At 41.6% G+C, this 23331-nt stretch overlaps 3 protein-coding genes across 25 annotated transcripts in view; 2 read left to right on the forward strand and 1 right to left on the reverse strand.

The window, feature by feature from the left end:
* The window catches only part of LOC131370000 (NACHT, LRR and PYD domains-containing protein 12-like), a 138061-nt gene that overhangs the window by 55419 nt on the left and 59311 nt on the right, over window positions 1-23331 (forward strand). For 5 of the 23 annotated variants that reach the window (XM_058416973.1, XM_058416980.1, XM_058416982.1 and 2 more), the window contains exons 1-4: window positions 15505-15921; window positions 16520-16654; window positions 16918-17034; window positions 23189-23239. The exons of 15 other annotated variants lie outside the window; for them this stretch is intronic. In XM_058416973.1, coding sequence (XP_058272956.1) covers window positions 16602-16654; window positions 16918-17034; window positions 23189-23239 — 221 coding nt within the window. In that variant the 5' untranslated portion in view covers window positions 15505-15921; window positions 16520-16601. Of the gene's footprint in view, window positions 1-15503; window positions 15922-16519; window positions 16655-16917; window positions 17035-22852; window positions 22901-23188; window positions 23240-23331 lie in introns of those variants that run through there. 3 more of the 23 variants (XM_058416971.1, XM_058416976.1, XM_058416983.1) reach the window with 1 other exon arrangement.
* On the forward strand, window positions 1214-10774 carry LOC131370049 (rab-3A-interacting protein-like). The gene is made up of 5 exons (XM_058417080.1): window positions 1214-1377; window positions 7777-7969; window positions 9611-9725; window positions 10099-10151; window positions 10431-10774. Exons 1-5 carry the CDS (start codon window positions 1343-1345, stop codon window positions 10707-10709), a joined length of 675 nt encoding a protein of 224 aa, XP_058273063.1. The 5' UTR covers window positions 1214-1342; the 3' UTR covers window positions 10710-10774.
* Window positions 5053-7335, reverse strand: LOC131370026 (polyadenylate-binding protein 1A-like). The gene is made up of 4 exons (XM_058417048.1): window positions 6933-7335; window positions 6419-6575; window positions 6069-6204; window positions 5053-5943 (listed from the first exon to the last, which is right to left on the reverse strand). The coding sequence occupies exons 1-4, from the start codon at window positions 7096-7098 to the stop codon at window positions 5059-5061; spliced, it is 1344 nt and encodes a 447-aa protein (XP_058273031.1). The 5' UTR covers window positions 7099-7335; the 3' UTR covers window positions 5053-5058.

The raw sequence follows: 23331 nt of genomic DNA on the forward strand, positions 1-23331 counted from the left end.
CAATACACAAAAATATCTGGTCTCTGCAAGTGTCCAGAACTGAGTAAAATTATGTAGCTTAGCGCAACTCCACCGTCGTCTCTCTGTATTGACAACTCCTTTTTCTCACCATGTGCAAAAACTCCTACAAATCCTTTTCCTGCCCTTCACACCTCAACTGGTTACAATTTCCTGACAGGAAGTGTAGTGTTAACAGGAATATATTTTAAACAAAGTCACTTTTCACAAATATTATATACAGACACAAATCTAAAAGAAAGTGTGTATGAACCAAATCATTTACAAATAATAACCAAGCATATTTTATCAGTGCCCTACACGTCTGAGAGGATATCACAGTGCATGGTTACTTCTGTATGTTTTAATATACACATATGATTAAAATAATGTACATGAACATTGTCCAGACTATAATTCACAACAAAAGAAATCCTGCTGACTTCAGTTCTGAGATCAAACCCCTCACACCTGAGAGACCTGGATCTGTCCTGGAATAAACTATCAGACTCAGGAGTGAAGAGTCTCTCTGCTGTACTGGAGAATGCCCATTGTAAACTGGAGAGACTGAGGTAAGACCATATTTTTGAGAGTAATGTGACTTGTTTCAGTCTCACTATTAGAGAATGTTTCTACTAAGGAGCAGAACATTTAGGTTGAATTGATTACTCATAAAATGTGGTGTGACTGAGGTGTTGATTACAGATGGGAAGGTTGTGAGTTTGAATCCCAGGCTGGACCCTGCCCTTAACCAATTGCTCAGTTGTATAAAAAATGAGATAAAATTTAAGTGGCTCTGGATAAGGGCGTCTGCTAAATGTCGTAAATGTAAATGGTGTTATGATGTACAGTAAAGCTCCTCATCTCTACTGTGTCCCATAACGTTCCCCTGTCACTCATGCTACACGTGTGTTGTGGAAATAATGATATGGTCATGGACTAAAACACACGTGGGTTACATCACTTCCTGAACAGGGGCAGACCTGAGTAGCGTTCACATTCACGTGAATCTCAACACAATTCCAGTAGAGCCGAACTCACAGCACCTCGTACAGGTAGTCTCAGGTTCAGTACTGTGCTGTGGAACCCCTATAAAATTAGGGATACTAAGTCAGAGGTAGTAGTATATAATTTCCTATAGAGGGCGCTCTACTCCTCCTAGTAGAGTGGAGCATAGAGTAAGCAAGAATCCCAATTTCCTGTCGAGGATTCTTCTAGAAACGTGCATGCAGATGAGCTCCTGAGTTCTATATTAAAATAGTGCAAAATTAGCTTTAAATCCTGAGTTTCATCATTTAATTTAATTACTAAGTTGTTTACTACTTAGATTCCACTTGACCATGGAATGAAGCACTGTTGGTCAACTTTGGTTAATGTCCGGTGAGTGATTTTGCTAGTTGTGTTGTGGCTAGCTAATTAGATGGGATAGAGTAGTGGAGTATGCTTGTTTAAAAAGACATTTTCCTTACAAAACCAATCGGAGTATCCGACAATTCAATGTTTTAAACCAACTTTGGTACATAGGATCATAGTTATGAGAAGAATCAATGGCGTTTACGACAATGTTCACACTTTAACTTTCAAGCACGCCATGTTTTAATGTTAGAGGAACCTGCTGGTTCAAGACAAATAGCGATTGTAAAGGGGTTCTAATGCAGATGCAGTACAAGTGGATTTATTTTCAGTTCTACATGCTATTTTGTAGAGGTTCAAAGGGAAGAATGCAATTTCAGTTCATGTTAATGTGAACCATTAAAAAGAGATGTTTTAGAGAAGAACGAATGTAAAACACTGTGTTAGTACCGTCGTCTCCTTTGTTTGACGTCAGATTGTGCGCCGCTATCTCCTTTGTTTACATGAAACAAGTCTGTGCAATGGCGGACGGAGCCAAAATGTTGTCTTTGAGTGAGCTGCTTCACCCACACATTGAAGGGAAGACAACTGTAATGAGATCACCTGTCAGCGTTGTCAGAAAGTTGCCTGCACACTGTACTATTTAGCTGACGAGGGGAGATTGTGGAAGACGGCAAACGCCTTTGGATTGTCAGGACAGGTGGTGTCAAAAATAGTAAGGCAAGAGTGTGAAGCTATTACAGTCCATTTGGACCCTGTGTATATACAATTACCTGTCATGTATAAAGAATATCGGAGCTGCCTAACAGTTAACACAACACATTCAACACCTCAAGAACAGGTGGATTTCAGCAACAGTCTTTAAACACAAAGTTTTACATAGTTGTGAGTAGTTGTTGGGGGGAAATGTGGCGGGTGTAGTGTCGGGTGGAAATGTGGCGGGTGTGGTGTCGGGTGGAAACGTGGCGGGTGTGGTGTCGGGTGGAAATGTGGTGGGTGTGGTGTTGGGTGGAAATGTGGCGGGTGTAGTGTCGGGTGGAAATGTGGCGGGTGTAGTGTCGGGTGGAAATGTGGCGGGTGTGGTGTCGGGTGGAAATGTGGCGGGTGTGGTGTCGGGTGGAAATGTGGCGGGTGTGGTGTCGGGTGGAAACGTGGCGGGTGTGGTGTCGGGTGGAAACGTGGCGGGTGTGGTGTTGGGTGGTGGTGCAGATGCATAGATGTGTCCATAAGGGCCCCTGGTTTGGTATGGTGGCATGTTGAATGGTTGTGGTAGAGGATGCATTATAACTTGTCTCAGCAGTGAAAATCCATCTGGAATTGAGCTGCTCAGACTCTCAAGACTAGTAGATAATTTCCTGACATTTTCAGAAGCATGCCTCTCCGATGTCTCCATCATGTCCAAAATTCTCTTTTTCATCTGGCTTCACGGTTGAGATTATATCACATATATATAAAGATCAGACAGAGAAAGAGTCTCTGTAATTCCAAGATATTTAAAGCCTGAACAATTAAGTTTGAAGGGCAAGTTTAGATGCTGAAGTCACAAAGCACTATTATTGACTGGGTAATATTCACTCTTATGCAAATTTAGTTTATATCCTGAGAAAGAACTGAAATCATCCAAAATAGTTAAAATAACAGGAATAGAGGCTGCAGGATCAGTCACATATAACAAGTCATCAGCATATAGGGATAATTTGTGCTCCACCCCATTGCGAATAATACCTTTAAAAGCAAAAGAAGATCTAAGCGTAATGGAAAATTCACCAAGGATTTATTTCTGAATTTATTGACTCATTTAGACGGAACTATTGTAATCCGGTCATTAATGCTGGCGTCAAGCGCGTATTTAGTGTTTCGAACTGGTCAGGACTTGGTCAGTGGCGTTGTTATTTGTGGACAAGCTCCGTCTCGCCTTCCGGGTTGTTTTAGCCGAGTTGAGTGACAGTTGAATTGTCCAATCAGCAGAGGGATTGCGTAAAGCACCCCGCCTATCATCATTATTTAAGGCTTCGGTGCCTTTTTGTATCATTAGCGCTAGCGGCTAATGCTAATCGCTAGCTCGGTCTGTGCCATTACTAAGGCTTGGATTGGGACAAATAAGTGATGTTGACATTGAAAAAGAATTGGTTTTTAATTAAAATGAATTAACCACGACTTCTTGTAATCCGTATGAAATATTGGGCTACTTTTCTTGTCGAAAGCCCGGTGAGTGTATCGCATGTTCACTTTTAGCTCGTAGCTGTGGCTAATATGCTAAGATGAAATGACACCACACTTGATATTGTTGTCTAGATACTTTTCATAAAAACAGCCGGGAGTTTGTGAGAATGATGTCTAATGTTTACATGCTTCGGTGTCTTTTTGTATCATTGTAAATGAATTAATGACATAGTTTATGCGCTAATCGCGTTAGCGCTAGAGGCTAATGCTATCCGCTAGCTTGGTCTGTGCTATTACTAAGCCTTGGATTGTCACAAGCAAGTGATGTTGAGATTGAAAAAGAATTGTTTTTTGATATAAATCCTGTTATTTCCTGGTTTAAAGCCTATTTTGGTTAACAAGACACAATTTTAGTATAAAAACATGTAGAAATTCAGAGTAATGTTCTAGTTAAAGATGCTGAAAAGCTAAAAAGGTTCAAAGTGGATATTAAATCATTCATTTCAACAACTTGAATATGGTTATGGTAAGAGTTCATGTTACCTGATTCATGTTTCTGTGTTAAAAACCCCATTGTACTTTGTTTTATCTCATAATGTGTGTTACTGCTAAAACATGATCATTAATCACAACCTTAAAAGCTGACTAAACTAAAACAGTGATAAAATATCAGTTAAAAATGTAAAGCAGCTAAGACAAAATATTCCTCCTTTCAGAATAAAAGCTTACCTTACCCAATAACTTGTGGGAAGAATGGACTGTACCTTTACATTATAATGATGATGATGATTACAGAATAGAAGCTGTATTTTCTGATTACCTTCATTAAATGGGCTTAAATTAAGTTGAGTTTCTTACGCTGTCTTAGGAAGTTGTGTTCTTTATGAAAGTTGTCCACCAGATAAACAATAATGAGTTATTTATTTTTTTATCCAACAAACTGGGCTGGATCTGAGACATGCTAAGATTTAGAGATTTGAGATGACTTCAGATTTCTGAGATAAATAACATGTTCATGGTCTATTGGATCGTATTTTAAGGGTTGTCGAGACATTATTGAAGAATATTCCCTGAAGCCTCAGCAGTCACAGCAGTAAATGAGTGAAAAACTGTCAGTGAGATTGTAATGGATAAAGAGAAGTTAACACTAAAATCCCTGCAACAGCTGGACCTTCATTCTTTATCTAACTCAGACATTTACCACTTAATCCTATAAACAGAAGGAAGTTTTCACTCTGTTACATTCATTTGTTGTCTTCAGGAAAATATTGCTATTACTAAAATACTACTATTCCTTAAAGTTAATGTTTTTGAATGTTTATTTCATTTTAATGATCTAACATTTATTAGATGATTTAAATCTAATAGATTATTATATTATTAGATTTGAACACAGTTTGTTTGTAAATAAATAAACATACACACGTTTCTTTTTCAAATTTTAATTAAATGAACAATCTTATATAATTATACAATACAAAATATAATATACAATCAACAAACAATGTATAATAATTATAGGATATATGATAGGGTTGGTGTTTCTTATTTTTTAAAAGTAATTTTACCCTTTTTGCAGTTTTTGTTGATCAAAGTGACCAAAGTGAGGTTTGGAGCCATTCTTCTGGCTGGTATGGCTTGGCCAAGGCCCTTAATGGGAGCCGTATTTAAGGCTGAGACGGCTTGCACAGGGTCCTCAGTGGGTGCCGTTTTCAAGGCTGGGACGGCTTGCACAGGGTCCTCAGTGGGAGCCGTATTTGTGGCTGGGACGGCTTGCACAGGGTCCTCAGTGGGAGCCGTATTTGTGGCTGGGACGGCTGGCACAGGGTCCTCAGTGGGAGCCGTATTTGTGGCTGGGACGGCTGGCACAGGGTCCTCAGTGGGAGCCGTATTTGTGGCTGGGACGGCTGGCACAGGGTCCTCAGTGGGTGCCGTATTCAAGGCTGGGACGGCTTGGACGGGGTCCTCAGTGGGAGCCATATTTATCGCCTGGACGGCTTGCACAGGGTCCTCAGTGGGAGCCATATTTATCGCCTGGACGGCTTGCACAGGGTCCTCAGTGGGAGCTGTATTTGTGGCTGGGACGGCTTGGACAGGGTCCTCAGTGGGAGCTGTATTTGTGGCTGGGATGGCTTGGACAGGGTCCTCAGTGGGAGCTGTCTCAACAGCTATGGTGCTCTTCAGGTTGGGAGGCAGCACAGGTTTCCTCAGTGCTGTGGTGGGCTTGGTGAGCTCAAGCCCAAACAGTTCCTGAGCCTTCTGATGTTCAAGGCGAGCCTGGCGTTCCTGTTTTCTGAGAGCCTCTCCCACAAGGATCTGCTTCCCGCCCCAGATCCTGCCGTTCATGGCGTTCTTGGCCATCGCTGCTTCCTGGGATGATGTGAAACTCACGAAGCCGAAGCCTTTGGATCGCCCGTTCTCAGTTATCACCTGAAGGAGGCAGGATCATGAGGAACAATGAGCACAGAGGAAGCTTTCCACTCTCTAGAGTCAGTAAGGGGCAGTAGATACAGATTATTAGGAATAAAATGGAGAGATTATTAGTTGTAAGTTACCTTGGCACTGGTGACCCTCCCGAATTGTCCGAACACCATGCGCAGACACTCATCATCAATAGTGCTGTTGAGGTTCTTGATGAAGAGGTTGCTGGCATGGTGTTGGGAGCTGGGGCGATCCTCAGCCTTGATGGTGCTGTAACAGAACAGAGATGCTGCTCTTAGTCTTTATCTAAACCTGCTCTTAGATGTTATGTCTTTTTCCAGCAAAATTACAGCCTGATGTTGACTGAAATACTCTCATAAGACCAAACACAACCTCTGTTTCAACAATTACAGGAGTTTGATTAATTTCAAATGCAATTAGTTTAAGCACAATGTCAAATCATACTAATTTACACGTGACGTACACTTCGCGGTCGTTCAGCATCATCCCATTGCGCCGCTCGATGGCTGCCGCCGCTGACTGTATGGTCCTCTTAGCCGCTGGCTCCCTGTCAGACCACATGACGTGCATGGGTCTGTCCAGAAGAGGTTCAAAGTTGAACATTTCCAGCGCTCGCTCAGCTGAGGGAACCAAAAGAAGTTTGAAGAAGTTAGAAGTGTTAATTTTAATTTGGAAATTCAGTATAATAGGTGTATATTTATAATAGGTACATACACAGTCAATTTCAGAATTATTGGCACCCTTAGTAAACATTAGTAAGAAAAATGTATTGAAGCCTTAACTGAAGTACTTATTCTGAGACACACAAATAGCTGTAATAGAAATATCTTTTCACATCTTTTTGTACTGTTTAAATACACCAAACCTGACTAAGTTCATGTAATAAAGCATTTAAAGACTATGTAAACTACACATGTAGTCTTAAGTCAACTGTAAACCATGGAGAGATCAGTGTTTTTCTGTCTGGTTTGTATTACCTTGGTGTCGATGCCGGAAGTTGACGTAGGCATAGCCGAGCGAGGCGCCGGTCTTCCTGTCCCTGCAAATATGGACAGATTCAACATGTCCTGCAGGGCTGAACCTTTCAGCAATCATCCACTCTGCCACTCCAGGGTGAAGATTCCGGACAAATAATGCAGCCATTGTTGGATTAACGATGTTCAAATGCTGCTAAAGCTGTGTTAAACACTTCTTAAACGCTGCTAGTGACTGCAAATACACTGCTAATCGCTGCTAAAGCTGTAAAATGGCTGCTGATCGCTGTTCACTGTGTTGCTCTGTCACTAGCTATCGATGGTCTGATGAGATTTCTGTACTGCGTGTGTAGAAGTTACATCACAGAATTTAGAATTCTGTGTTGACCTGGTTACAGAATTTAGAATTCTGTGACCACCAGCTTTAAACCCCGCCCCCTGAACCCCCCCCACCCCCAACAACTCACTGCTGCACCTGGCCAGGATAAAAAAAAAAACTCCTATCTGTGCTGCACTATAAGGTGAAAATCCCACAGCAATGCATATGTTTAAGCATTTAATTGTAAATTATTGTATTATTATGTTATAATAATATACAGTAGAATATACAGTTTTTTTCACACAAAGCACAAAAATGGCTCCTTCAACATGTTCCTAATAAAGTGGACAGTGTGTGTATGTTTGTTTTTAAGGTGGAGCCTAAAAAGCTTTAACATTTCTACATTGACGTATTACTTCAAAGCACTTTTACGTCCCCGAAATGTAAGTTGTAGCTACTGAATCAGCTGCAGTGGTCAGTCCTGCTGATTATTAATGTGTGTGAACTCTGTGGTGTTTGTTTCCACAGCATGCCTGGACTGGACGGCTCAGCCTCGCAGGAGGTGGGACTAGGTGACGGAAGCGCCGCATTGGCTGATGATGGCGAGGACCCCTTGGGCTTGAGCACTGACAGCCTATCACGACTCAGAAGCCCTTCTGTGATGGAAGTCAGAGAAAAGGGATACGAGACACTGAGGGAGGAGCTGACCAAAGCCCAGCGGGTGAGGGATTAGTGAAATCCACTTCATTATCCCTGTAACAGTAAACATCCTCACTCTGGTTTATATCCATAAGCTTACACTACAGTCTAAAACACTTACACTACAGTCCAAGCCTTATTTTAGCTTAGTAATTATATACAAGGATATTTTGTTACCTAAAACCTCAGTAAGCATTAATATGCTAGAAAACAGCAGCAGTTCGGCCCTGAGCTCAGGTTAATTTGACATTTCACTTTAATTAGATGCATTATTGTTGGAGAGTAAACTCTTAACATCAACATACAATTCGTGGCTGTTTAGTGCTTTGTAGATAAAAACTGTTTTCCCTGTTTGTCTGTGTAAGCACTAGTGTCAAGCGTCTGTTTACATTAATGAGGAAATAGGAAATGTGTGTGGTAAAGACTCTGAAGAAGAGCTTGTTGAGTAAAATCAGAACGTTGGTCCATAATCCTTTATTCGTCCCACAGCGGACATTTGCATTGTTACAGCAGCATAGGGAAAGCAGCTAAAGATAAAAAGATCATGATATAGAAATATAAAAATATAACCAGACAATACTTATAGGATTTTAAGTGTCACTGCACTATTCCCATATGAGAGAGGGAGATTCCCAAAGATTGATTGTCCAGATTGTAGTGCTGTCTGCTGGGAGCAGTGCTGGATGGTCAGTCTCACAGCAGCATGAGGAAGGACCTGAGGTTCTGCTCCCTCACACACTTGGGGTGAAGCGTATTGTTCCACGGTTCTGCCAGAAGCCGACGGAACAAATTACAGCCTTGCTTTGCTAACACCATACTGTAAATGCAAGTAGACAGTAATCCTGCATAATCATATCAGTCCTGTATGTGACTTGTCATGTCTAGTAAAGTAGTTCATCATGGACTCCATTATGCCATGTATCTCACACGTCCTCAACAATACTTACACTCAGGCAGTTTGGTGTTCCTGGGATCTGAAGTCATCCTCCAATTAGTAGCCCAACATCTTAACCACTGAGCTACCACTTCCCCTCAATTTTATCTTCATTTTTTTATAGTAACTAGTAAATGAACTGATTAGATCATGGACAAGGTCACAGCAAGGTCAAATATATAAATCATTTTTCTTCTATAGCTTTCTTTCTGTCTGCTATACAAAGATGTTTCTTATATCTTAATGTCCAGGAACTCATCGTTTCACCAGTGTGTCCATCTGTGTGTCTGTCTGGAATTCTAGTTGGCTCCATGAGTGTTTTGTGGAGCAGGTGAATGTCTAGCTGGATGAGTGGAGACTGTATGCTGTGGGAAAGCACTGAGTCACTGGAGTGAATGTAGAACTAAAATGATCTTACAGCATGTCAATACATCATTAACATTCACATCTCACTAATCAACCTGATCTCATGTCATTTCATGCAGTTTGTATACATTCATCTGCTCTGCCTCCAGACTGGAGAAAGTGTCTTTTCTAGTGAACATCTGGTCCAGGAGTGTTTGTTCAGATGACACTCGTTTGTGACACAGCCATGACTCTTTATTTTTGTTTCCTGGTCACCAAAAAGAAAAGTAAAATCCACTTTTCCCTCCTGCTTTTTTTGTTCATTCATTCATTATTATTTTCCATTTTCTTTTTTGTCTTCATTTCATTGTTTGGTGTCCGAAGGAGCTTCAGTTAAAAGACGAGGAGTGTGAGAGACTTTCTAAAGTCAGGGACCAGCTGGGGCAGGAGCTGGAGGAACTCACTGCTAGCCTGTTTGAGGTTTGTTTTCATTCGTTTGGTTTATTCTCCTTCCTGGTCCAATAAAATAAAAAGTGTGTGTTTTTTACTATGTTTTAGTGGCTATTTCTGCCAAGATACATAGCTTCTCAGCAGCTACACAGCACATCTCCAGCTTTGTATAATTCATGTCCAGCATGCAAGGATGTAAATAAATGATAAAAGTTTCACTTAATCAGTATTTCTCTTTATGATCATAATGTGCTGATGATCTGCTTGTGAAGCTTTTGTCTTTCTCTATTCATGTATTCCTTCGTCATGGTTTTTAGCTTCATATTCCTTCCTACTCCATTTCTATTTCTGTTTCTCATCACTTGTTTCCTACCTCTCCTGTGTTTCCTACCTGTGTGTGTGTGTGTGTGTGTGTGTGTGAGAGAGAGAGAGAGAGGCCAACACAGAGAAGCAGCTGAAGGAAGCACTGGGGAAGGTGAGACACAGTGGCTAAGCTGAGGGGTTTGGAATGAAAGGCTAGCGAGAAACTTTATTCATCTCATCAAAAAAGTTGTCTGATTAAATCTAATTTAAATCTGTTTATCAATCAGTTAATTAATTAATGACCAGATAATGCATACTTATGTTTAATATTTCTGTAGTCTATTCTGTTGTCTAACCTTCAGATTCACTACAATATATAATTTATTTACTATTTATTATAAATTATTTATTTATTATTTATTTACCTCTCCTCCTCTGCTTTTCTCTACAGATGGATGTCCTCCAGGCCGAGGTGTCTGCACTGAAGACTCTCGTTCTGTCCACGTCTCCTACATCACCGTGTAAGGAGCTGCCGTCAGGCTCCAAGGTTCCATTTAAGAAAGGTCACGTGTGCAATAAGAGCACCAGTAGCGCTATGCTGGGCAGCCAGCAGGAGCTCAGCGTTCCCCTGCCCATCATACGTGACTGCAAGGAGGCAAGAATCCTGTACAATTTCTATCCACTCTACACTCATCATACCCTGTGTGACTGCAGGATTGTGGTCACATGACCATCATCTTCACATGTCCCAGTCCACATTTATTCCCTCTGTGTTAAGCTCCACTCTTCTGCGAAGACTTTCCACTAGAAAAAATAGTAGGAGTGGAATAGTTTTATATAAAAATAATATTAATTGTGTGTTTGCATGTGCAGGTGGATTCCATTCTGTTCAGTGAGTTTAAGGTGTGGAAGGAGGAACCCACACTGGAGAGGAGTTGCTGTTTCTTGGAATGAATCTACAGAGAGGACATTTACCCGTGTCTCACATTCTGCAAGAATGAGGTGTGTGTGTGTGTGTGTGCACCTTTATCTTACTGTCAGTATTAAACACATGATTTTCATTCTTATGTATTAAAGCCAAAGACAAAACATTAGTTTAATTACTAATAAATGACTGTGTTTGTGTCATTTCCTGTCCACAGAACAGCTCATCACAAACACTAATACTGGTGTCCTAACAGTGTGTTAATGTGTACTATGATCAGTGTATAGGACATTTGTGTGTAGAATTGTGTGCTGCAGTGTTAATTACACAGATTCAGCACTGTAAGGAAAACATTATCTTAACACCTGAACCTCCGTGAGTAAATGTGTGTGTATTAACCTCAGTGTGATCACCCGTGCCATCATATTTACATGAGTTTTATCCTGAGACAGAAGGGAGAGCTTGTTTTACATATGAGCTCATATCACCCTGACAAATGATCTAACTCTAAGTGTGTATAACTACAAACACTGTCTCACAGAGACACAGAGTCATTTACTGAACTGCCTTTTAACCTGAGGTCACACACACACACACACCAGCCATAACATTATAACCACTGACGGGAGAAGTGAATATTCTGAATCTCTGTGAGGAACAAAGGGGAATGACGTGTGTGTAAATGTCAGTTCAGGGGGCTTTAATCCATCAGAGCATGTGGGTGTGTTGATTACAGGAACAAAATAAAACCCTCACTAAAGTCTTTGTTTTTTATTTCATTTGATATTTCTTCCACATTCACAGTGATTGATGATTCTGTAACGAAGCAGAAGGATAGTGTGTTTTTATAAAAGATGGGTCCAGATTGGATATAGTGTTTTATATACAGCTTTCCCTCTCACACTCCACCATGTCTGTACCTCCTTCACCCTAAACTTCTGTTTGATCAAATGTTCAGCTCTGCTGCTTCTGTTTGTCAGCGTTTTCCATCTCTTCTGTTTCTTTATTCCTTTCTTTCTGTTTTGCCCTCCCCTAGTGGCAGGAAGTCTGAAATAAACAAAGTCACGGAAGTGTACATTCTCTCTCTCTCTCTCTCTCTCTATTATTATTATTATTATTATTATTATTATTATTATTATTATTATTATTATTATTATTATTATTAATCATTTGTTTTTGGAATTTAAAAAGAAGAAATAAAGAATATGATTAAATTATATCTCTTGAAAGGTCCTGGAATTTCATTCTAAAGCATCTGAAATGTTTTCTTCCTTCAATGAAGTTGTGATTTGGATAAAATGAATCTGTATTTTCTTTTCTGATTGATCCTGTAAAGTAAATGATCAGATTACAGAAGCCAAAGAAAAGCTCAGAAAACACAATAAAAAGGATGGAAAGAAAAACAATATATGAATCAGCACATCAGTGTAACGCTCTGGACAAGCAGAGATCTGGTTCAAATTGAAAAGGAAGATGATTAAAGAAGACAGAATAGTCTGATTTTTCTCTTTCCTACCTGTAGAGTTAAATTCAGTGTTTTTATTGTAATTCTATTTTTAGTATTCTTACATGGACAGTGGATAAAGCACTTCACTGCATGTTGTAGTGTGTATGGCCGTGTCTGTGTCCAGTAGAACTGAACTGGAATTCTGATTAGACTGATGATGAGGGAGAAACTGTAGGAAGTGACAGTGTACAGAATGGTGTACAGTGTTCATGTAGACTTTAGTGACTACAACCAAGTTACCTCTTCCTCCTCTCCTTTCTACTCCTAGATCACCTCCGACTGCAACTTCTTCACCTACATTCACTACATCCACCAAGGACTGGTCAAGCAGCAGGATGGTGAGCTAAACTGACCACACACACACAAGCAGCATTAATCTTTTAACTTTAAACTGTTAAAACATGTGATGTGTGCTTCATTAATAAATGTGTGATTGTTCTCAGTTTGCTGTGGTATAAGCAGAATCACACACTCCAGACTGTTCTCCACTTTAAGATGATAAAGGCACTATGATGATAACAGTACTATTGATGATAATTATCTCCATTATCTGAGCTGATGAACTGAGACGCCTGAGACTCCTTATATAAATGTTAAATAAACAATAAAAACATGACATTTCTCTTGGTTAAACAGCACATTTTTAAAATCAGTTTATTATTATGCAAAAATGACGCCTTTCGTCCAGTCAGATTTGAGAATTCTACAGCACCGTGCTACATGATTGGAAACACACATACAGCACATTCAGATCATTTAGAGCTTCTAAAGTTAACTAATGGATTTCTTCAGTGATTATTTTCTGTTATATTTAGAGTAATGTGTGGTGTTATAGTGTTCTTCATAAATCAGTAAACATCAGATCAATGTCTGTCTTTTATTTTTATTTTAGCTGAACAGATGTTCTGGGAGGTCATGCAGCTGTGTAAGGAGATGTCCTGTGCTAAACTGGACTACTACAGAGATGAACTGTGAACACTGAGCAAGGAGACCGTGTGTGAAAGAAACATGCTCAGTGCAGGAGAGGGGGGTTCTGCAGTTCACCAAGACACATCACAGGGACCAGGTCTTTCCTCACACCTCAACACTCCAGCACTGTGTGTGTGTGTGTGTGTGTGTGTGTGTCTGTGTGTGTGTGTACTGAGATGAAATCACTGAAAAGGGAAGAAAAAGGTGTTGGTCTACTGATCAGAAGGTTGTGAGTTTGAATCCCAGCTCCACCAAGCTGCCACTGCTGGGCCCCTGAGCAAGGCCCTCAACCCTCAATTACTCAGCTGTATAAAATGAGATAAAATGTAAGTCACTGTGGATAAGGACGTCTGCCAAATGCCAGAAACGTAAATGTAAATGTCTGATAGCTGCCTCTTGTCTCCTCAGTTCTGGTCAAACCCATTAAAGTGTCACACTTATTCATAACACATGTCACTAAGACCTATTATAAACATATTCTGTCTAATTTAACTCGTACACCTGAATGAAATAAAACCTCATAAACCTTCTGATACTAATTATACTATTTTCCTTCCACCATCATCGTCCTGACTCCTGCCCCTGAGGCTGACCAGTGTGTCTGTACACCAGGGGATAGTGGATAGTAAAACTCCTTTATCTTCTACATATCTGTCTATTGGGTTTTTTAATAAATGTTGGACTTTTTTAAATGTTCTACTGCAGTTGTTGTGTCTGTTATCCAGTGTGACAGTGCTGATAAAGATTCATTTCATTTTGTCCAACTTACAAATCGACTTTTTGTATTTTTGAAGGAAAAAAAGATAATCTCAGGTTCATTGTGAGAGTATGTATTTATGTCTGGGGTAAATGGAGTACACAGATATATATTTTTCACAGACCAGTAGTGTCTCAGGTGCCTGATGCCACTGATTTATAATTCAGTAATTCAGCAGAAATTTGTTGCCAAATCAGTTCACCGTCAGTCCACTTTGTGTTCGAAAGTCAGGGAATTCAAGTGAAGTTTCCTTTCCCTTTGGGCTCAAGACACTTCAGTTCATTTTTTAAGAAACTCTGAGTTTTAGCTGTGCTCCAGTGTGTCCAAGAACATTTGATAAAAATGTCAATAAACTATCACAGCTTCACACTCCTCTCCAGATGTGTATGAATCCATCTGGAGGAAGACACACACACACTTTACTATCCTTGTGAGGTCCTTCCATAGGACTAACCCTGAGTCCATATGTCAAGCATTCATTTGTCTTTGGTTTAGAAAATGTTATCCAGTGTTATTTAATGCAGAAGAATGTGTTTAGGAGACAGATATCTAATCTAATAACAAAACAGACATACAACATGCACAGTTTATTAACAATATAGTAGTTGATTAAACTAAACTAAAGTTGTTCATGTTCATTTCAGCTAAAGTCATAAATCTGTCTCATTAAAAACTCAACACTACTTAAAAAGGCTATTAAAAGGACATTATAATGGAAAAAAATGGAAATGCTGCTTGTGTGTTTAAGAAGCTTATTGTGTAATTACAATAAAAAACGGTGTGTAATTGTGATAAAAATGACTTGTTTATTTATATAAGAAAGGAGTTAAACAAATGAAGAAAATAAACAAATGAAGAAAAATCAGTGAAGAGATTTTTTGGGATACAAAGAGGTGTACCCTGTGGAGGTGTCCAAGTAGATCATTTTAGTACTAGATTTGGGTCACAGGGTCACATGACCTAGAAGCTACTGAAGAAAGTTTTTTTTAATAAAAAATTAATAGCAAATTAATTCACATGATATATAATTAATACTATGAATTAATTCAATTTTTATTTATAAATGCTGTTTGCAATGCCGCATGCCATATGTATATTTAAGAAGAAATTAGAATAACTGGGGAACGTAGTCAGTGAAGTAACAAGTCCCACATTTCAGTCGTACAGAAATTTGTCGACGGTCCCTAAACTAGCGCTTCCGAATGTCCGTCTAATGTCCGAATATCAAACTCACTTCACCGCGGTTCTGATTATGTCGAGATCACGAGAAAACAAAAGCAAAAATAATAATATCACATGGCCTCTCTGGGCTTCCGTAGCATGGTGTGTAAAAGTCACCAACATCCTGCTGATTCAATAAACAATGAGTTCCAAATCCTGTCCAGAAGAGTGGAAGCTGTTAGCTGCAAAGGGGTCAAGCTCCATATTAATCTCAGTGTATTTATCATGTAGTGTCATTAAAATCCCTGTTAGTAATGATCAGGTGTCCCAATACTTTTGTCTATATGGTGTCTATAGGAAATAGCACGGTGTGTTGTTTTAAACTCATTTGTTTTGAGAGTGTATGAACGCACTTCTTTCCACCGTTACATTTGTGAATCAGTTTCCTACCAAAGGAGCCGACTCAAAGAGTCGACTCAGTCCGGAACGACACATCCCTCATAATGAATCCTTCCAAAGTGAAAGTGATTCTCTCTCCGCCTCGACTCCATTTTGCAAAAGTTACAAATCTCCAGGCAGAATCGGGGATATTAATGTCACAGAACAAGGACTGCTGACTAAAGGTGAGTTATTTGTTTATTTTTAACGACTTTATGTTAGAAGAATGTGGATATATTGTATATTAAAGTGGTGTGAAATCAGATGTAGTAAATCTTTACAGCTGTTCTGATGGTGTATGAACTCTACAGACCTTTCAGCTTCCGCTCTTTAATTTATCGTAAAATAAACATTAAGCTGTTTGGGGAATATAGTTTTACATTTAGTTTTTCTATTTTCGCCTCAGTAAAATCGTAAAAGAAGCAAAACTAAAAGGTTTATTTCTGAAAGCTGCGGCTGTTGTTAATAGATCCGTATAACTAGTGGTGTAGTAAATCAGCCACAGACCCATATGCAGAAATATTTGTACAGGCCCTCTCCCATTCCAAGAGGCCAAATACCAAAACACAACCAAACAACCAAATACATTTTCCCAAACAGAACAGAAAAACAAGTCTAAAATAAACATCAACCACACTTTACACCGTCAATCATAAACTAGTGTTTATCATTCATTCAATCATTCATTTTTTAAACTAAAGGAGCAGCATTTTTCTTTAAGAATAAAGATGTGAAAACTATTGTGTGAAAGTTTAACTGCACATTTGTTTGTGTGTTTTCTAGGAGTGTGATCCATTCCAGCAGAAGAGATCAGACTCTTCAGGACTCAGCTGTGTGTTTGTGCAAACTTTACTAATATTCAGAGATGAAGACTCCTGATCTAGACACAGATAATGTTTCCCCACCATCAAACAACTGGTAACCTACAACATCCTTGTGTTCTAGTCATTAAATATTCATATCTAAATTATTTAGTGAACATATATAAAAGAATTTAACCAAAGGTTTTAATATTATTAAAAATCTAACAGTCACTACTTAACAATAAAAATGTATTCTGTTTACTGTAAGGAAAGTTTAATTAAAAACTAATTTAAAAAATCCTCATTAAATTAAGAAGTGAGTTAAAACAGTAAGGAGTGTATATAAATGAGTAAAGGACTGTCTATAATGTTGTACAGTAAACTCCAGGGAAAGAGATCAGAATCATCAGCACCCAGCTGTATCTCCATGAAGAGTGATCAGTCTATGGATCTTCCTCTGAAGTTTAAAGATGGAGACTCCTCACTTCTACACAGGTAACGTCTCCTCACTGTTAATGTCACTGCTAAAGTCACACTTAAAGAGAAATTTAACTAGATAAACAGAATAACAAAATACATACTAAAACACTGTAACTGTGACCTTAATAAAGCCACTATTAAGAGTCTAAAAACATTTTTGTCTTATTTAATGTCTAAAAGTTTTTGCTGAATGTTTTACTTGGAAAGTGTGCTAATGGTGTCTTTAAAATAAATGTCACTTGGTTTCACATGTTGTTTTGTAATGCAGTGAGATTCATGTGTTTGTAATGGCTTAAGTGTCCAAATATATTTGGGGTCATTGCAGGCTAGACCACCGCATAGCATCATTTATCCAGTGACAGGATACCAATCTTCTAGAGTTACACCAGAATTCAGTCAGTAAATCTACAGAGCTGCTGTGTGATCACTGTAAGACATGAGCAGGATGTTTAAAACACTCAGTGTTCAATTTTAGATTTTGTCTGAAGTTCCCCTTTAAAGGCCACACTACACAGTCATTAGCAGCAATTTTAATATTTTTGATATTTATATTATACAGTATAAGTTTTAGTGTTGATACTTTTAGTTAATATAGAAATATATGTAGTGTAAATTTCAATGTGAGTGTAAATGTTGTGTAAATATTGTAAATACTTAATACTTTAATCTGAGACTTAATACTGAGACAGGGAAAAGCAGTGAATGAAAATTTCAGAAGTCATACAGAAAGATAATGAAAGTATCTGCAGACTGACAGAAATGTGTTTTTATTATTGAGTTATTGTAACGTCCCGTCAGACGTAGGAGTATTAGAATCCATTCGCGGATGATGTAAAGGGCCAAAGGCTAAGATCTTGGTCGAGGTCATGGAAAAAACAGGGTCAAAACCAGAAAGCTATGAAGAAACAGTTAAAACCAAAACACTAGTCCAGAAAACGAAGTCAGAAGAAAACAAGCAGGGTCATACACGAGGAAACGAGACAATCGATAAATCAAGGCTTGGCAGGTAACACTAAGGAAACAATGCTTTGCAATGAGACTGAGATAGCGTGCTGCTTTTATATGTCACTGAACCGGAAGTGAGCAGAAACAGTTAATATTCGGGAGATGGCTCCCTCTGGTGTTCAGGCCTCGTGACAGAACCCCCCCGTCTAAGAACACCTCCAGGTGTTCGACGTCGAGGGCGTCCCCTCGGGCGAGGAGCGGGTCTGTGGGGAAAGTTCAGGTGGAATTCGTCTATGAGAGCGGGGTCCAGAATGTCGTTTGCATTGACCCAGCAGCGCTCCTCCGGGCCGTATCCCTCCCAGTCCACCAAGTATTGGAGGCGGCGGCCCTGACGACGCGAGTTAAGGATGGTGTGAACCCGATAGGCGAGGGAACCATCAATGTCCAGGGGAGGGGGTGGCTCATGTGGCTCGTGATAGGGCTTGAGCAGGGATACATGAAAAGTGGGTGCGAGGCGGTAGGAGGCAGGCAGCTCTAGGCGAAACGAGACGGGATTAACCTGGCGAATAATTTTGAAAGGACCGATGTACCTGGGGCTGAGCTTACGACATGGCAGCTTGAGTTTCAGGTTGCGCGTGGATAACCAAACCTTCTGACCCACTTGGTAGGTAGGATGGGGTTGGCGTCGGCGGTTGGCTTGAATTACTTGCCTACGTATAGCCCGTTGAAGGCGAACATGGGCTCGTTCCCAGATCTCCTGGCTTCGCCTGGACCATTCGTCAACCGCGGGGACGTCTGAGGGCTCCCCGGACCACGGGAACAAAGGTGGTTGATAGCCAAAAACACATTGGAACGGTGTCAGCCCCGTAGAGGAATGGGTGAGGGAGTTCTGAGCATATTCGGCCCATGGGAGGAATTCACTCCAACGGTGCTGTTCCTTGCTGCAGTAAGCCCTCAAGAACCTTCCTAGTTCTTGGTTCAGACGTTCGGTTTGCCCGTTAGATTGGGGGTGGTATCCTGAGCTCAGACTGACTTTGATTCTCAGCTGCTTACAGAACTCCTGCCAGACCCTGGAGGTAAACTGCGGCCCCTGGTCCGATACTATGTCTTCAGGGAGCCCAAAATTCCGGAATACGTTGTGAAAAATGGCTAAGGCGGTTTCCATAGATGTAGGTAATCCCTTCATGGGGACCAATTTGCATGCCTTGGAAAACCGGTCAATGATAACTATGATGGTCGTGAAGCCCTGTGAGTCGGGGAGGTCAGTGAGAAAGTCTATAGAGATGTGAGACAAGGGATGGCGTGGGATGGGTAGTGGCTCCAACAGACCTTCAGGCAGATGGCGCTCGGTTCGAGACTGGGCACAGATGGAGCATGAGCATACAAACTTTTCCACATCCTGGTGAAGAGAAGGCCACCAAAAGGTTTGATGCAGCAATTGGGCCGTACGATGGATGCCTGGGTGGCCGGAGCTGGGGCATTCATGCGTCCACCTGATCAGTCTTAGACGGAACGTGGTGGGAACATAACGTTTGGAGGGTGGACAATTTGGGGGAGGAGCCTTGGAGGTGTAAGCCCTTTCAATTTCTCCTATGAAATCCCAATGAATGGGGGCTACTAAAACAGATGGTGGGAGGATATTACTAGGGTGTGAGGGTGACTTGCTGACCTCATGAATTCTGGAGAGGGCATCTGCTTTCCCGTTCTTTGTGCCGGGACGATAGGTGACCGTGAACTTGAACCGTGAGAAAAATAAGGCCCACCTGGCTTGGCGTGGATTGAGGGGCTTTGCTTCTCGGAGGTACGCAAGGTTACGGTGATCTGTGAGTATGAGGAATGGGTGAGCTGCCCCCTCCAACCAATGTCTCCATTCCTCCAGGGCAACCTTCATAGCTAGAAGTTCCTTATTGCCCACGTCGTAATTCAATTCCGCCGGTGTTAGTTTTCGAGAGTAGAAGGCACATGGATGTAGTTTGCCGGACTCTGGCTGGCATTGAGAGAGCACTGCTCCCACCCCACTGTTCGAGGCATCCACCTCTACTGTAAAAGGTAAGTCAGGTCGTGGGTGTCGGAGTATAGGGGCGGAGGAGAAGCTGTGCTTAAGCTTATCGAAGGCTGTTCGGGCTTGATCAGTCCACTTTAGTTTCTCTGGTTTACCCTTTAACAACGAGGTCAGAGGACTGGCTATGGTGCTATAATTCCGAATGAAACAGTTATAAAAGTTAGCAAACCCCAGGAATCGTTGGAGGCCTTTAACATTGGTGGGCTCAGGCCAGGACATGATCGCGGACACTTTGGACTGGTCCATCTCCACCCCCTTTTGAGAGATCACGTAACCAAGGAACGTGATGGAGGAACGGTGGAACTCACACATTTCCAACTTCACGAAGAGGTTATGAGTTGCCAGGCGGTGGAGGACTGCTCGAACATGGGAAACATGTTGTTTCAAGTCTGATGAGTAGATCAAAATGTCATCAATGTAGGCTATTACGTGGCTGTGGAGCATGTCCCTGAATATTTCATTTATCATGGATTGAAACACCACCGGAGCGTTAGTGAGTCCGTAAGGCATGACTAGGTACTCGTAGTGTCCATTAGTGGTATGGAAAGCAGTCTTCCATTCGTCTCCTTCTCTTATCCTGATCAGGTTGTAGGCACTGCGTAGATCGAGTTTTGTGAATACTTTGGCCCCTTGTAGCTGTTCAAGGGTGGCTGGAACTAAGGGGAGAGGATAAGGGTAAGGCATGGTGATAGCGTTCAAACCGCGGTAGTCAATGCATGGGCGGAGCCCTCCATCCTTCTTTTCCACAAAGAAGAAGCCCGCCGCCGCCGGGGATGTAGAGGGCCGTATATAGCCTGCTGCAAGGGCCTCTTCGATGTAGTCCTCCATAGCCTTTTTTTCTGGGATGGAGAGAGGGTAAACTCGGTTCTTAGGTGGGACGGCATTGGGGAGGAGTTCTATGGTGCAGTCCCATGGTCTGTGTGGTGGGAGCCTGGTTGCCTTTTCCTTACTAAAAACTTCACGTAGGTCGTAGTATTCAGGAGGGAGCAAAGTGGGACTGGACAAGTCTGGGCTTTCAATAGAAGTAGCGAGGCATGGACGTGGAGTGTGATTCAAAAAACAGTTCTTTATGCAGAAAGGGGCCCACCTTCGGAGGTCTCCATCCTTCCAGGAAATGTCTGTGTCGTGAAGCTGTAGCCATGGAAGGCCCAGCACTATGGGGTTGGACGGGGAGGAGATGACAAAGAAAGATAAACGTTCATGATGGAATAATCCGAGTTGGGGGTCAATAGGTTGGGTTTGCTGAGAAATGAGACCCCCTCCGATGGGCTGATCGTCGATGGCAGTCACTCTGAGCGGGGGTATGCATGGGACTGTGGGGATGTGAAGATCGCACACCAGCATCTCGTCCATGAGGTTGACCGCCGAGCCTGAGTCAATTAATGCTGTGACAAAAAACTGAGAATGAGCAAGGAGAAGATATGCCGGAAGAGAAACTTTGGATAAGCGTACTATGTTTTCTACCTGTGGCGTAGATGATTTTTCAGGACATCGGCGCACTCTATGACCGGGTTTTCCACAGTAGAAGCAGAGGTTGAGTACGCCGTTCGTGCTCCTCCGCTGTGACTCGTGCCCTTCCCAGTTGCATGGGTTCAGAATGATCCTCTGTGTTCGGTCGCACTTCCATTTTATAACGCGGCAGGGGGCGTGAGGTGGTGGCTGTAGGTGTTGGCGACGCAGGTTATCCAGACGGATGGCAGTGGAAATATATTGGGACAACGTGACGTTCGTGTCGCGGCATGCCATTTCTGCTTGTAAATCCAGGTTGAGCCCCTCGCGGAAAACCGCCATGAGAGCAGTAGCATTCCATCCCGACTGAGCTGCCAACGTGCGGAATTTTATTGCGTAGTCTGCGGCTGTGTCCCTCCCCTGGCGTAATTCCAGCAGCTGAACGGAAACATCCTTGCCGCCCGCCAGGTATTCAAACATTTCCTTAATTAAATTAGCAAAATAATCCGCGGATGATTTAACTTGGGGGTCGGAGTCCCAAACTGCTGCTGCCCAATCTAGCGCTCTACCAGTTAGCAGGGATAATATAAACGCGCACCTGGTTCTTTCGTCGCGGTATGCCTCAGGTTGGTGAGCGAAATAGTTATCGCACTGACGAAGAAAACCCCAGCAACGATCGGCAGATCCGTCAAACTTCTCAGGTAGAGCAAAACGAGGAAGTTCGTGGCGAGCGTCATACGCTGGCGCAGCGGCTGCTGCCTGATCCAGTGGCTGCTGCTGGAGCTGTTGGTTAGCTGCCTTCAGCGCATCGACCTCCGCCTGGTAAGCTTGAATAAGGACTCGCTGTCGCCATAGCGCCGCTTGCATATCCGCTGGACTCATCTCTGGCGAAGCATTCTGTAACGTCCCGTCAGACGTAGGAGTATTAGAATCCATTCGCGGATGATGTAAAGGGCCAAAGGCTAAGATCTTGGTCGAGGTCACGGAAAAAACAGGGTCAAAACCAGAAAGCTATGAAGAAACAGTCAAAACCAAAACGCTAGTCCAGAAAACGAAGTCAGAAGAAAACAAGCAGGGTCATACACGAGGAAACGAGACAATCGATAAATCAAGGCTTGGCAGGTAACACTAAGGAAACAATGCTTTGCAATGAGACTGAGATAGCGTGCTGCTTTTATATGTCACTGAACCGGAAGTGAGCAGAAACAGTTAATATTTGGGCGATGGCTCCCTCTGGTGTTCAGGCCTCGTGACAGTTATTATTACAATATTATTGTTTTTATTATTTTGATGAAATACAAGTTGCTGCCTCACAGCTCCAGGGTCTCCAGTGTCTGTCTGTGTGGAGTTTCACATGTTCTCCCCTTGTCCATGTAGGTTTCCTTCAGGTTCTCCGGTTTCCTCCCACCTCCCAAACACATGCCAGTAGGTGGATTGGTGAACATAAATTGCCCCTATGTTTGATGGACTGGTGTCACATCCAGGCTGTAGTATTATACTGGCTATAGTTAGGGATTTTATACCTGTGAACTTTTCTGACAAGATTTCTTAAAAACTGTATCTGTATTTGTATCTGTTTAGAACACATTACCTGTTCATTCAGAGTGCTGTATTCAGTCACATCCTTAACAGACACACAGAAATAAACCTAGAATAACTAGAATTAAAATAGGTGAAGTGATGTATCTGATCAACTCCACTTTTTGTTCCCAGTGTTCTACAGAAGGCAGGAGACAGAAGAGAAATGATCACCACAGATACAGGGTAAGATCAAACCAACATGACTGTGACTCTGACACACTGGTATTATAAACCTCTCTGCTGTTATTAACTACAGAGTGATTAGATTATAGAAA

Source organism: Hemibagrus wyckioides, linkage group LG19, assembly GCF_019097595.1.
Source record: "Hemibagrus wyckioides isolate EC202008001 linkage group LG19, SWU_Hwy_1.0, whole genome shotgun sequence".
NCBI classification, from domain to species: Eukaryota; Metazoa; Chordata; class Actinopteri; order Siluriformes; family Bagridae; genus Hemibagrus; species Hemibagrus wyckioides.